The sequence below is a fragment of the Peromyscus leucopus genome, chromosome 9, assembly GCF_004664715.2.
Source record: "Peromyscus leucopus breed LL Stock chromosome 9, UCI_PerLeu_2.1, whole genome shotgun sequence".
Taxonomy (NCBI): Eukaryota; Metazoa; Chordata; class Mammalia; order Rodentia; family Cricetidae; genus Peromyscus; species Peromyscus leucopus.
The window spans coordinates 20689513-20704653 of NC_051070.1; the positions used below are offsets into that span (position 1 = coordinate 20689513).

General features: G+C 36.4%; 1 protein-coding gene across 4 annotated transcripts in view; it reads right to left on the reverse strand.

Annotated features, from left to right (window-relative positions):
- Positions 1 to 828: 828 nt before the first annotated feature.
- The window catches only part of Scel (sciellin), a 97245-nt gene continuing 82932 nt past the window's right edge, over positions 829 to 15141 (reverse strand). For all 4 annotated transcript variants that reach the window (XM_037208341.1, XM_037208340.1, XM_037208342.1 and 1 more), the window contains 7 exons: positions 14093 to 14155; positions 11230 to 11322; positions 10187 to 10258; positions 8184 to 8258; positions 5207 to 5315; positions 2957 to 3059; positions 829 to 1769 (listed from right to left, as the gene is read on the reverse strand). In XM_037208341.1, the coding sequence (XP_037064236.1) occupies positions 1753 to 1769; positions 2957 to 3059; positions 5207 to 5315; positions 8184 to 8258; positions 10187 to 10258; positions 11230 to 11322; positions 14093 to 14155 (532 nt within the window). In that variant the 3' untranslated portion in view covers positions 829 to 1752. The remainder of the gene's footprint in view (positions 1770 to 2956; positions 3060 to 5206; positions 5316 to 8183; positions 8259 to 10186; positions 10259 to 11229; positions 11323 to 14092; positions 14156 to 15141) is intronic.

Genomic DNA, 15141 nt, shown 5'->3' on the forward strand with positions numbered 1-15141 from the left:
TTTGATAAGCACTTTGTGTTTAACACTTTGTGGACCAGTGTCTAAGCAGAACCGATGCATAAAATTATCACACAGGAGAATGAGTTTCGGAATTTATCACTGTTTGCAAATCATGCAGTCATCTCTCAGTTTCCCTGGTTGGTTTTCTCACAACTTCCTGCCAGGGCCCTAGAATTCTATGTGCCAGCACAGTCCAGCCACTCTTCCTTCAAGAAACAATTGCTCTGTGCCCATAAAATACTGTTCAATTTTTCTATGTTAGCAATAATGATTTCTTGTGTGATTATTGAATTTCCAACTCTGAAACAAAGAATTCTTTTCAAAATAAAAGATATATTTTTAAGCAGTTAAAAATAAGTTAACTCAGCCAGGCAGTGGTGGGGCACGCCTTTAATCCCAGCACTCAGGTGGCAGAGCCAGGCGGATCTCTGTGAGTTCGAGGCCAGCTTGGGCTATAGAGTGAGATCCAGGACAGGCACAAAAACTACACTGAGAAACCCTATCTCGAAAAACCAAAAAAATAAAAATAAAAATAAAAAAAATAAAAAAATAAAAAGTTAACTCTCAGGCTGGAGAGATGGCTCAGAGATTAAGAGCACTGGGCTGCTCTTCTGGAGGTCCTGAGTTCAATTTCCAGCAACTACATAGTGGCTCACAATCATCTATAGTGGGATCTGATGCCCTCTTCTGGCATAAAGGCATATATGCAGATAGAGTACTCATATACATAAAATAAATAAAAATAAGTTAACTCTCATAGATGAACTATATACAACTTGTGATCAATATAATTGCCATAAATCAATTTTAGTGAATAATAGTCAAACATTATGGAAACTCATTTTATTGTTGTCAGCCATCCGTAAGCATAAACTGTAACATGAACACATATAACATGTTTATAATCCATAGCTATTACTTCTCAGATAATTTATACACCCAGATTTTGAAATGCATGCAAAGAAAGTTTAACAAATTACACGTCATATGATTTTACCTATCACCCATAAAGCTATTAACTTCAGTTTTAAGAATAGTCTATAAAAGATATGCCTGTGATAAACTGAAGGAAGACAGTTAGGTGAAATTATTTATGTGTCCCAATACTGTTAACAAATATACCAACATATTTCTAAACAGAAAACTTAAATTTCTTTTAGAATCAGACAACTGGAAAAACAAAAAAGGACCTTGGAAATCATTTTGTCTGATACCTGCGGTGCCACAGAAAATGTCACAGAAGTCAGGAAACTTTAAGTGATTTTCTAAGATCCAAACAACTTGTTACATTGATCTTGCTGAAAAACTTTATAACAAAATTTCTACATGCATTTTCTTTTGCAGAAAAAAAGAAGTTTATCTTGCTCCTATGCCTATTTGTTAGGGTGTCAACAATGCTCTAATACAAATTATTAGGGGAATATAGGCAAGAAGATGGGAAATTTGGTTATAATGAAAATCAAGATGGGCAGCCAAATATAGAACAGGGATGCCCTGTTCAGGGCTGACAATGTTCACTACCATTGACTTTGGTAACTAGAACTATGTGAATGTTTATCAATAAATCTTGTCAGATGGTTCTTTTCATGTATGTGATCTTATTCAAAGTAATTAGATTTGTGCAATAACAAAATTGTTATTTTGCTACAAGAGATAATCTTCAATGTAAATCTTTTCTAGAGCATATATTCTTAAAATGTAGTTGTCAATTCCTTAGTGAAGGCTTTTCTTCTTCATTTTCACATATCAGTGTTACTGAATCCACTTTGCTGAAAATTTAAAATCAAAGTTAGAAGCATTAATCAATATGAAAATAAAACCACCATTAAAATGTAAAAAAAAAACAGCCATTCTCCCAGGGGCTCCTACTGGATGAAGCATTCTCTCATTCCTTCTGGTCCTGAGTTCTGCACTCTGGCTTTGGTCAAACACAAAATGCCACATGCTGGGTGTGTGTATTTAAGAAACGAGTAAGAGCCACAGCTATGAGTGGGAAACAATCTGGAGAAGGCAGAGGGGGAGTACAGATATAATCAGGCTTAATCTTACAACTGATGCTGAAGCCTGATGGAACATGGGTCTTTGGGCACTTTTCCAGGTGTAGCCAACCAGTAGCTCCTTCAGCTCACCCATTTGTCATTGACTTCTGTACTTTTGATCCCCATGTAGGAATCCCTAATAGTTTCATTCACTATACCAAAGTCAGCAGGAACAAAGACCCTTTAAACATTGTGACTATGGTCAACTATGGACCTTCCCCTCAGTAGAAATTTGTTTCTCTTACTATTGAATCTAAAAATAAATTGAATGTACTTCCTTGTAACAATCAATTAAATCTTACAGGACCTTATTTTTCCAGACATATTCTGCATGTGTTTTAGCTTAGTACTTAAATTTCTCATGCTTAGTTAAAAATGCACGCCCATAACATCTTGCTTTCTCTTTACTGATGCTAATTAAGAGTCCAAATTATAGTAACATTTGGTCTTGCATTGTTAAAAAAACCCACAAAACTTACATGCTATATTTAACATAGAATTATATAAAATTAACCATTTCAGGTAAAAGTAACATTAAAAGGCATTCGTTGTATTACCAGATTATATTTAAATGTACTTTCAAGTCCAAGTCCAAATGGACATCCACAGAAATGATTCAACTTAAACAGTCATTTAATCAGCAAAAATTATTTCTGCTTCACAAACTGGAAAATTTTCTAAAATAAATGGCCTCTTTGTTCACACTGCATCCTGACTGATACAAAAAATAGTATAAGTATTGACTGATTTATATCATTAAACGAAATGCTGTCATGGTTTAACTATCTGCCACTTTCTTTTTCATTAGATGCATTTCATAAAGCATTGAACTTTACTGGAATATTTCGTATTTATCAACACTAAATAGTCACCAGAGTTAGTGAGAATAATTGCTGTTCACAGAATATGGCACTTACCCATCACTTTAGAGTAGCAAGGCTCACAATGTATGGTCTGTCTATAAATCCAGATACTATCACCTGCTTGTAGATTTTCCAAAGGCTTCTTGCATATTTCACACTAAAGAAAACAATACATGGAGTTTATTTTATAAACTGAGAATGTATCCTCAAGGAAATGGGAATGGAAAAACCTTTCAGTTCTTCTAAGAACTACCTTCCTGAGAAAGTCACAGACAGCCCTGAAGAGATGTCACAGGGAAACTGAGTGTGCTTGCCTATCATCACATGCCAAATTTTTCAAATAAATCTCTATAGCATCCTTTCAAGTGCAGATGAAGTCCAGAGAATCTTTACCACTGAAGTTTTCTGCACAGCTCACAATGGAGCAGACAGAATTTTTTACAAATTGGCTACGCCGAGGACAGGATAACCATCTAACGTCTCAAACAAAAACACAGATTTGTATTTGTCATCTGCTTGTACAAGGGAGAGCTGTGCAATCCAGGCACAACCTGTTGAACCAAACAAGCTGCTGATCATACAGGGATGGGGTGCGGTTTGCCTCCGTTTTTTTTTTTTTTTTTTTTTTCAGACCTTTCTGCTGCTCATTGGCCAACTTCCAAATATGAGTTACTGGTTGGCTTTCAAGATGAATTCACTAGAGCAAATTGCCTTTGATCCATTTATTAAACATTTAAACTAGTTTAAGTGGTTCTCTGTTACCATGGCTGTAGAGCAATTTGTCTTTTTCTATGAGTATGAGGAACATTTTTCTTCTGTCATAGTCTCTAATGCTTAAAATGGAAATGAATCACTTAAAACATAATAAACGAAAGTTATTCCTATTTACTGAGAGCAATCACCAGGAGAATTTCTTATTTTAGAAGATTTTATGCATACTAATTTTAAATTTTGAAGATATATGCTTTTATTTAAGGGAGTATATGTTGAAACTAGAAATACTTTCATGTTATAATCGAATACTTGTTTTCATTTTCAGATTATATTTTTATAATGCTATATTGGGCTATGGCTTAGTTTTTTTTATATTTATTTATTTATTTATTTATTTGATGCATGTGTGCCATGAGACTCAGGAGGAGAGGTCAGAGGAGAACTTGTGAAAATTAGTTTTTTCTTTATAGAATGAGGGTTCTAAAAATCAAATTCAGGTCATCAGACTGGCTGCAGGTTAGTATACATGCTAGGTCATCTTACCAGCTTTGTATCCAAAACAAATACTTCTGATTGCTAGGGAATTGGTGGACAAGCAACCAGTGGACAAAGTAGTACATCTATTTGGCTAAAGTAAATTTTCATCAACCACAGAATCCATCACAGATCTGTCACTAGATGGGTCATCATAGGTCCATTACTAGAAAGGACCCAGACTTAGGCAAGTGATTTTCAAATTGGATGCATACTAGATAAATCTAAGGAGCTTTTAAAGCTACTGGTGTCCAAAAATAATCTCTGAAATCTTAAATTTTCTGAGTATGCTAAGATTTGTTTTCCTTAATCAGTCTCTGTGACTATAACTCGTAACTGGCACTGAGAACCACAGCCTGCTCAACGATCTATTTTACAGGTAGGGAAACCAGCCGTTGTCATGTGAGTGATTGCCCAAAGCCGCATGGACACCACACTGGGGGGCAGAGTGGGGATGGAGGTCTTCAGATCGCCAGTGCGGTGCTCATGCAATGACACGTGAGTGAGGTGTGTGACCGGCACACCACCACTGCAAAGGTGAGAAGAAAGAGCTGACTAAAACCGAACTTGGATGCATTTGCTCTTGAACATTTCTGTTACTTATGAAGCCACAGTTAACCACAGTCTCAACAGCAGACTGAGGTTAAACCACTGTGAGGCCTGAGTCGTGAGCTCATGACAAGAAAGCTGCTAGCTTTATTCTCAACAGTCCATTTTCCATGACGGAGTTGGTCACACATTCGCTGCAATACACTGCTTATTAAAATGCTACAGAAACTTAGGAATGAACAAGCATTCACCTTTTCCAGAGACTTAAGGTTCCTGGCTAAGGGATGTGTGGGGAACGAATTCTAAGCCTAAAGCCAAGGTAGTAATTATAGACCTTTGAGGGTGGAACTGCAGAACATGAAGAAATACTTAAGTAGCATGTTATTGATGTGGATTATAGAGTGTTTAAAGTTTTAACTTCATTCCAAGTATCTCAATAAGTAAATGCATTTTTCCTTGTCGTTGTGCATCCTTATACTTAGTAACATGAAACAAGCACATGTTTACCTTAAAGCAAGTAGAATGGCAGCAGATTTGTAGTTCATCTAAAATCATTTTAGTCTCTACCCCCAACGGCTTGCGGCAGTAAGTGCACATATCTCTTTCAATGACAGACCTGTAGTGACATAAGAATTAAAAACCATTTAAAATTGCCATCATGTGGAGACAGGCATATTCTTTGCAAAATCATGCGGGAACATACTGATCCTGATGGAGCTTCAGGGATCACACAAACATCCAAAAACATGCTGTTTACTTATTCTCCTGACAGGATTAATTCTATAACGATGTCAAGGAAACAGCACAAGGGAAAAGTCTCAGGTTATTAATTTGCCAGCAATCAAGAGCATATCTGGGCAGAAAACGATGCTCAGTTTCCCAGTTGAACTACAACAAAAGCATTCCTCAAAGCTTAAAGAACATTGAAACTAACTTACTTATACACTGCATAGGGAAATTGTGCATCCGATTAATGCAAAATTTTAATTCTAAAAACATCCAATAGACCCCAAATAGAAATCCATTCAGGAATGTGTTTATGAACTCATAAATGATGAATCTACAGAATCAGAGTCATCTGAACAGTGCTCATGGTACCATGGTGAGAAGCAGGATACAGGGATGTAGATCACAACAAAATTGATTTATTCTCTAAAGGAAGGTATGACCCTGCCAAAAATTAGATAAGAGAAAAAGTAGTTTTTCTTACTTATTTTAGAAACTTAATATTCAACAACAAATGAACTATAGATATGATCAACACAATAAAAAAATTTAAATCATGCCAGAACCTTAAGAAAAGGTTCTTTTCCTTTTGAAAGGTATTAAAATTGTCTTAAACAGCTCCTGGCAGACTTTACTGGTTTTGAGGCATTATTAGCATGTAGGCCCAAAGTTTCCAGGGTAGCATATATGATGAGATAATGAAATAAAAATAGCCAATACTTGTATAGTGCATACATAAATTAATCTTGTCATGATCTGCATCCCTGTATCCTAACTCTATTATGCTACCAAGAGAACTGGCCTGATGACTGACTGCACATGTATGCAATACGTGTACAGTGCAATACTCATATAGTATATGATGTGTTGACTGTACATTTATGCAGTATGTGTATAGTACAGTACTCATATAGTATATGATGTGTTGACTGTACATTTATGCAGTATGTGTATAGTACAGTACTCATATAGTATATGATGTGTTGACTGTACATTTATGCAATATGTGTATAGTACAATACTCATATAGTATATGATGTGTTGACTGTACATTTATGCAGTATATGTATAGTACAATACTCATATAGCATATGATGTGTTGACTGTACATTTATGCAGTATGTGTATAGTACAATACTCATATAGCATATGATGCATCCAGTGCATTTTCCCATGTGCTGTACTTTAAAAACACGGTTCATCCTGAGAAGTCAGGATTGTTATCATTTGTATCACTTTATAGAAAAGAAAACAGGGACCCAGAACAGCAGGTGAGCTGTTGCTCATGCAGCCAGGGAGGAGCTCTGAATGGAGCAGTGAGATCCAGAGTCCTTCTTCCCCTGCCTGTGAGGCCTTCGAACCTCCAGAGCTGAAATGAGCTAGTCATGGCCAGACACCACCATTCCACCACCAAGAGAACAAGCAGAGAAAGGGGAATGGAGAGGAAGAGAAAGGGAGGGGAAAGGCATTAGGAGTAGATAAACCTTGTCTGGTTTTACACTTCCAGTCATGCTAATTGCATCATCCTAATCACTATATACATATATATGTATGTCAAGATTTACATATATGTAAATTACACAACAATTCATATATATGTGCAAATTACATAGTGGTTTATTTATAAATATTTGCAACTTCTAATTTATTCTACGACTACTTGCATACACATGCCTGGCAAATATTTCCCTACGAATTGTCCATATCTTCACATATGTGTGTGTGTGTGTGTGTGTGTGTGTATAATAAGGCTTCCCATTTAAGACTGCAAGCACATCGCAAGTAGAAAATAGTGCCTCTGTATCATCGTCTCACTCTATTAGCACTGATAAAGATCCAGAAACACGGGGAAAGAAGAAATGGCCTCTTCCAATGAGACGCTCTTTGCACTGGAAAGGCCACGGCTGTGAAATGCCATCTGAGAAATGGCTGCTCCATTTATTTCCCTTAGCAAGTGGAATGTCAGTTTGTGTTTTCAAGAGTCACCTACTGTGTGCCTGCTAGGTGCTAAGTGCTGCATGAGAAGCAGAAGCCACACCTGAAAACAAGCTCGGTCCTTACTCCAGGCAGCCACATTTCCAGCCCCCGTGGCAGAAACCCTAACAGAGGAAAAGTGGGCTCTTGTGTACCAGCCTGTTTCTAGAAGTTAAGTTGAGATGCTAATGATTTTCACTTGCATCCCTGGAGATCTGCAAGCCACTCTCCTCTGAATATCACCTAGAGGCCCCCATGGAATGTGAAACAGTAAGGAGGGTCACCAGAAGAAAAAGCCTGGGATGCGCCAGTTCTCCATCCAGCATTAAATGTGTACTCATCCTAACCCTTCTAGGAACTGAGATGAGTCCATGTGTTGGACCAGGACGTCCACGTAGCTACCTTTGGAAAACCACAAGAAGGAAGGGTTGAGGACAGTCTACTGAAGCAATAAAACCTAGGTACTTATAACACTGCAGGCAGGGGACTCTTGGGAATCACCAGCAGGAAGAAGGCCAGAGAAGTTTGGAAGGTGTGGAAAGGTCTTCTAGAATAACAGACATAAAAGCCAACAGCGGCTAGGAAGCAGGTTCCTGAATGCAGAACTGTGCTGCGGTCTCTTTGTGTATATTCCTAACAGTTTCCTACCTGTCTACCAATCAAAACCATTTCCAGACAAAGGACAAAGAGAAATATACATGTATACATGAAAGTGTGCATGTTTGTGTGTATATAAGTGCATATATACACTTTATGTCTGTAACAGAAATATAAGCATACTCACCTATCTGAAGTTGAGTAAACAGTTTGTATATATTTTCCTGAGATATTTTCCTGATATCCATCCTTTGGTGATTTACTAAAAATGAACATATAGGGGCATGTGAAAATCGGGACATTTTCCCTCATATTGCCCCCACATAGGTAAGGAAACATGCATCCCTTCATACATTGTTATTATATTATTATTTATAATATTGCAAACCCAGATGATATCCTTACACCTTTCATTTTTTCAATCTGTAGAAATAATGATGCAAAGCCCCAGCAAGTCAACACATAACACACACACACACACACACACACACACACACACACACACACCTTTGCCAAGGCTATCAGGTTTGTAAATGACAAACAATGACTCAATCCTGAACCCAACTCTAGAGACTTCATACCACACTGTGCCATCTGTCAGTATAGACTTTCAGAAAGTCGGAGATACTTGAGGGACATCATTGTCACGTTAGGGTAACAAACAAACAGTAGCAAATGCGTCCTTTCAGAATATTCTACCCTACATATTATTGGTCTGACACAATACAGTATTATCTGTTATAGTTACACCTCTCAAATCTGCATTTGTGTCAAAAGCACATTGAATTTGTTAAAACGACGACAGCCAGGACCCGCGTGGCAGAGTTTCTGATTCCTCGGGTCTGAGATGGGGCCAAATGATTTTCACTTGTAACAAGTCTGCAGTGATGCTGTTGAAGCTGGCCCCGAAACTACAGTTGAGAATTGCCGTCTGAACACACATACACAGCTATTCCAATAACATATACACAGTAGTTTGCCAAAGCAAACCATAGCCAACATGGCTAAATAATTCAAATATGGTTTAGTTTCTGTACTTGTATAAATCAAGTTAATATTTTTAATCAATTATTCAATAAGTAAAAAAAAAAAACCAGAAAGTAGTGTTTAGTAGACTATGCCTAATTCTAGAGATTAATTGTTTCTTAAAAATTGATACCAGAGTTGTTGGCCTTAGTTTCAAAGAGACATTTCTTTAAGAAGCAAAATGTATTGATGTGCTGCTGTCCCACAGGGCTACCCATGTGTGCACACAGAGTACCATGTAAGTGTAGAATAAATGCCTATTCCTTTTACCCTATTTGCCAATATTTTGTGTCTTGTCTTTACTGCACATCATCCTCACACTATTTACATATGTGTCAATTTCTCTCAGATTCAATAACTACTTATTATTTTAATTTTTTTCCTTAAATGTTTTCTCTTTTAGTTTATTTAAAAGATAATAGGAGTTACTGTCATGGAGCCACAATAGAGTGAGATTTGAATTAAGAAAAAATTTCTTTGGAAGCTGTATGCTTAAGTTACACAATGGGTTTGACCCAAGGAGACATTGAATTGCCCTCGGAGGTCCCGTGCACACAAAAGATTCCCCTGAACGGCTGTCTTGGGCTTCTTTGAAGTAAACTCACACATGTCACATACGTCTGCATTTGTGTGCTTTGCCATTACATTACCCTATAATTAGGCCAACTCTCACTTTTTATACTCCTTGAAAACTAAATATGTTGTGATCCACAGCCTCAGCTGACATTTTTGTCAGTATCCATCATTCCATGCAGATGGTTCCATAGAGCATCCATAGATGCTCTGCAATTTAGGCTATGCTATGTTGACCTGTGTTAGACAGGAAGTAAATTGTACATAGAGTCTTTGAATTAAGGTGATTCAAATTAAAAGGTTGTTATAACCAAATAGTCACACATAGTTATGTAATAACTTTGATTATGAATCCTATTACTTATTCATTAGTAATTTGAAATACTTTTGAGTATATACAATGACTATAAGTCATTTATCAACTGCTTAATATTGGAAACAACATAAATATTATATGTGTAGAACTTACAATATTCTTAAACTGTCTTCTCTATGAAAAAAAGCACACCCTGAAATGGTAGTACCTCTTACATGGCATTGATCATTTCACAGCTATAAAAAAGTGAAATATTTGAAGCACTTTTCTGTTACCTATTTTCCACATAGGTCCTTGTATAGATAACAGTGTCCTTAGGGCCAGCATTCCTGGTTCCAGTATTGGAGCTACAATAAAAACATTTAGTTTCATATTGAAATGTAACTTGTGAGAACAATAAAAACAAAACCATTTTTCCAATTCAATGCAAAAGGTTTTATATATATATATATATTTATATATATATATATTAGTTTATATATAATATATATTCTATTCAAATGAAAATGTTCAAATGTTATTGACAAACTCCTGCAGAATTTTGACACCCCTTCCCATTCAATTCTTAACATCCACTGTCTTGTTCTACTTCAGTATTAGTATTCAGTATTAGTATTCATTCAGTATTTCTACTACTGTGAAAACTAATGACTCAGTACATTTGTCTTAGATCATTGAAGATCATGAAGATCATTCCAACTATCCATATACTGTGTTTTACTGTCTTTTCTCCTGATGCCCTGTTCATTTCTAAGCCATAAATTTCCCCCATAACTTAAGTTAAAAGTGGACTTTAATTGACTAGTCAAACCTCAGATTTAATGACATATTCAGACAGATCTAGTTCAAGAATGTGAATACACAGGATGGAGAGATGGCTCAGTAAGGAAGAGCACTTGTCGTAGGGAAGCCATGTTTGGATCCCAGCACGCACACTGGGTGGCTCCCAATCATCTGTAATTCAAGTTCCAGGGATCTGATACTTTCTGGACTCCATGGTACCAGCACATGTGTGGTCACATACATAGACTAGGTTATACATATATACACACACAAAAGAAAATCAATGAATCCTTAGAAGAAGAATGTCAACATCAATGTTACAATCATGTTTTATATAATTGTAGACTTTAAAGCAACAACCACATTCTATATTTTTCTATGTACATCCCAGCAATAATTGAGTTGCTGACTCAACAATTTCATGTAAGGGTATTTACATATAGAAAGTTCCACACTTTAAAAAATTATTATCTTGCATGTAAACAAATAAACACAGGGATAGTTCTGTGTTTGGTTTTGTAATTATCTTTAGTACCTGAGGCTGTTTCTGGCCTCATAAGAATAGACAGAGGTTCTCGTGGACTCCTTGAGAAGAGTGTTGGTGAATCCATTGACTTGGCCATCTAACCTACAAGAGAAAGCATATGTGTTTAGCACTCAAAATCAAGGTCACTTACAAATGCTTTTGATTTATTAAGATTTTACTCAGTAGATAGTATTTCTTTACATCTACCTAGTTTCTGCACAGAGACATACAGTAAAGTATAGCAGCCTGCTTTACTGGTTCCACTGGCTCCACAGAAATCACTGTCTTACCTTCAAGAATAATCCACAAACACAAGCATAATATTTAATGCTACGTTAGAATGTATTTTCATCAAGGATGGAAATTGGTTCCTCAATCATTTTCATAATAGTGATGCCCTTTAGAAAGCTTCCTTTTTACCATAGATCTAAGAACTCATCAACTTAATGAATGATCCAGGGGTTGCTCTGAGACACTTCAGTTCCCGCTTTGCTTGAATGAAAGGTAATACTTTGAAGACTACAGAAGTCTGACCTAGATTTCCGCTGATCTAAAAATGTCATCGTGTTTAACAGAGCATAAACACATTCAGTTTCTTCCCTGCAACAGAGGAAATTCTCAGTGAAAAAATAGTGAAAGTTGTAGCATTTTTCTCTTCTGTGTTGGTAAGCTTTGAGAGCAAAGTCATGCAAGCCCACAGGAAAGCTCAGATTTTCATTAAGACTTATTGTCAAACAGGCTGTCTGTGGGTGGGTTTGTGCACTTCAGTGCTGGTGCCCACAGAAGCCAGAGACAGCAATCCTCTGGAGCTAGAAAAATAGACATTTGTGAGCTATCCAACACGGGTGCTGGGAATTGAACTCTGGTCCTCTGCAAGAGCAGTACATGCTATTAACTACTGAGCCTTCTCTCCAATCTTGTCCTATATAACCTTTAAGGGAGAAAATGTGTTACTTGATCATCTCTGACATACAAAAAATAAAATTAATAAAATAAATGAAAATCTTAGAAGAAGGTACCTGAAACTATTTTAGTTTTTAAACTATAAAAAATTTTAGTCTTTGCTAAACATACACTAACATTTCCAAGTATGAAGCTGTGAATTGAAGTTAGGATAACTTTTGTCTCTCTGTGTTAAAAGAAACTTTACAAAGTTTTGATGTATTGCTGGTGTGTTGATTTTAAATGCATCAGGCCCTAACATCATAAATTTAAAGTTATTACATTCATGTGATTATAAATGTGTATACACATTTCTATGTCAATAAATGTTTGTGGGTAGTTGTGATGTAATTAACATATTATATATTCATCCATAATAAGTTACTTTGTGTTTATTTACCTTTAAAAATCTTGCTTTAAAGGAGATGTTTTCAAGTTATAGCAAGTAGTAAAAATGTGGGATCACTATTGTCATAGGAAGTTTTCTCTTGGGATCATTAGGCTTTGTCATTCCAAGAACAATAAACTTGGTTCTGAATTGTTGAAAAATATTCAAATTTAGTGCTTTCCTAGAATTATTAAGACCTCAGTTTCAAACTCCAGCCCCACTAAATAAATATTAATTAGATTCAAATCACATAATACACACCATAAAATTTAACTTAAGCAATACATAGCTACCCAAGAAGAAGGCTATGGGAGTCGTTGAAATGAATTTATGTTGTCTTTAGTGGTGCTAATTCAAAACATCACCCGTTTATAAGATACACATACAGAAGTGGGCAATAATCTGTAAACACTGCTGTTCTCTACTGAATTGTGTTCCTTAAAATGCATACACCAAAGCCTCAGTCTTCAATATATTGTTTCCTCACCAATCTTTTCTTGTTTCATGAACAGAAAAGGGAACAGCTTTTAAATCAATTTAAGTGGAAAGTTCCTTAACAACATTTAAACACTCAGAGTGTATATGGCATTGATTACTTCCAAGTAATGTTTGCCTGAAATGGGTTAAGCGTCAGTCCTAGGCTGTGGATGCGCCTCTATGAGCCGCAGATCCTACTGAATATTTCTTTTCTCTCATTCAGTCATAGACTTTGCTGGGGTCACAACAAAAAGGCACAGATGATCTGGAGAACCAGAGCAACATAAACTCTATCAGATTCAAAGGCATTTTTGCAGACAGTATGGGAAAAGACAGCCAGCTCCTCTTTCCATAGCTATTCTACTCTTTGCAGGAAATACCCACAATATTATTTCTTACATAATCACAGAAGCTTTAAAAAAAAAAAAAAGCAGAGGCACCTTGGGAAGGTTAAAAAAGGAAATGAGTATTTTTAGAGTCCTTTAAACATGTGGAGAAGCATTGTTACACGTGGAGAAGTTATCAATTCCTTCCAAAGTTGTGTGTAACAACGAGGTATAGCTTCTATCCTTAATATTCCTTTTCATTTCAAACAAAGTATGAAGAGGCATTGATAGTGTGAAAGCCCTTATACTCTGTTGGGCAAAGAAATTTCAAATAAGATTTTGCTTTGTTGCTATGAGAAATTTGTGTGTGTGTGTTTGAACATGAGATACCCAAGGAAGAGAGCTGCGGGGTGCTTCTTTCCCTACTGAAAACCTACCAAGCAACAGTGAGTAAAAATAAATGCTTACAAACCAAGTAAAGGGCTTTGAATTTTCATGACACCTTTTATACCAAGTAACAGGATGGAGCAACAGGAATGAGAAATTCTAACACAATTAGAACATTGTTAGTTTTTTCTGTGTTAGATATTAAGCATATGGTGCTGTAACTTTTCTGATTTGGATAGTACTTACATTTAAATGCCACCATTTAATTCAACTCCCCCAGAAAATTTTCTAAACTATCACTCAGGTACAAAAGGAATTCCTAAGAAGTAAAGCCAGTTGCAATCGATCTTACCTTCCATTCTTATTTTCAGATACGTGAGAATCTACTTCAGCCAAATTTTCTAGGCCCTGGTCTCTAAAGAAAAAAAAAATATAATGTGTATGTGTGGTTTAGTTGTAACACAGTTGTAGTAAATAAAAAAAATATTGCAAAAAAAAAATCAGTACATCATCTTAGACACAGTCATTTTTGGTTTAGAAGTGCCTAGGAGACTAGAAATTGGATATTGAACTATTTAATCTATTGGTTTGTAGGTAAATATGCAAATATGGCTGGACTAGCCATGAAGGGTGGATAACAGGCTTGCCTAGTATGCAGAAGGTCCTGGGTTTGATTCTAGCACCATTTAAAGGGGTGTGGACACCCCTTTATAAGTGACAGGGAAATTGCTTTTCAAAAGCTTGGGAAACTCTGTCTAAAAAGTGTCTAGCTCAGACTGAATGGGTGCTAGGTTTGTGTCCTGAAGCATTGATCTCAGGTTCACATGGATTACCTCATTCAAATCTCACAAGATCTCACAGTTCTGGCATCTGGAACTTGGAAACACTGAGTGAATCTCCCAAAGCCTGTGAACTAACTTACAGAAGAATGAAGAACTGAACTCACACTCCCCTCCTCACACAAAAACCAATGCTTGGATGTTTTTAGCTGGAGACTTCATTCACACCATTGGGTTATAGAAATATAAAACCTCAGACCAACAACTGAATAAGAAATTCACAAGGTACAGGACAAATGTGATGATGAGATTAGGCTGTCTCAGTGATTTTACACCTTCCATGATTTACAGGGTCCTCCGGCATGTTATCATAGATTAGTCATTTGCATAGTAGCCTAATGTTAAAAGATCCTGTTTGCTGTTTTCATGAGTTTGGAAAAGCCTTTGTTATGAAGCCTCCTGAGGAGGAGCACCACTTTGGAATAACAGTGAGGCTTATTTCTTCCCCTACTTCCTTCAGTACATGCTTCCTTAGGCTTCATTTTTTAAATGAGGCTCCTAATATTCAGTACAACATGGTTTTGGTGAGAAAAATACAAAATGGCAAATGATTAAGTTGTGA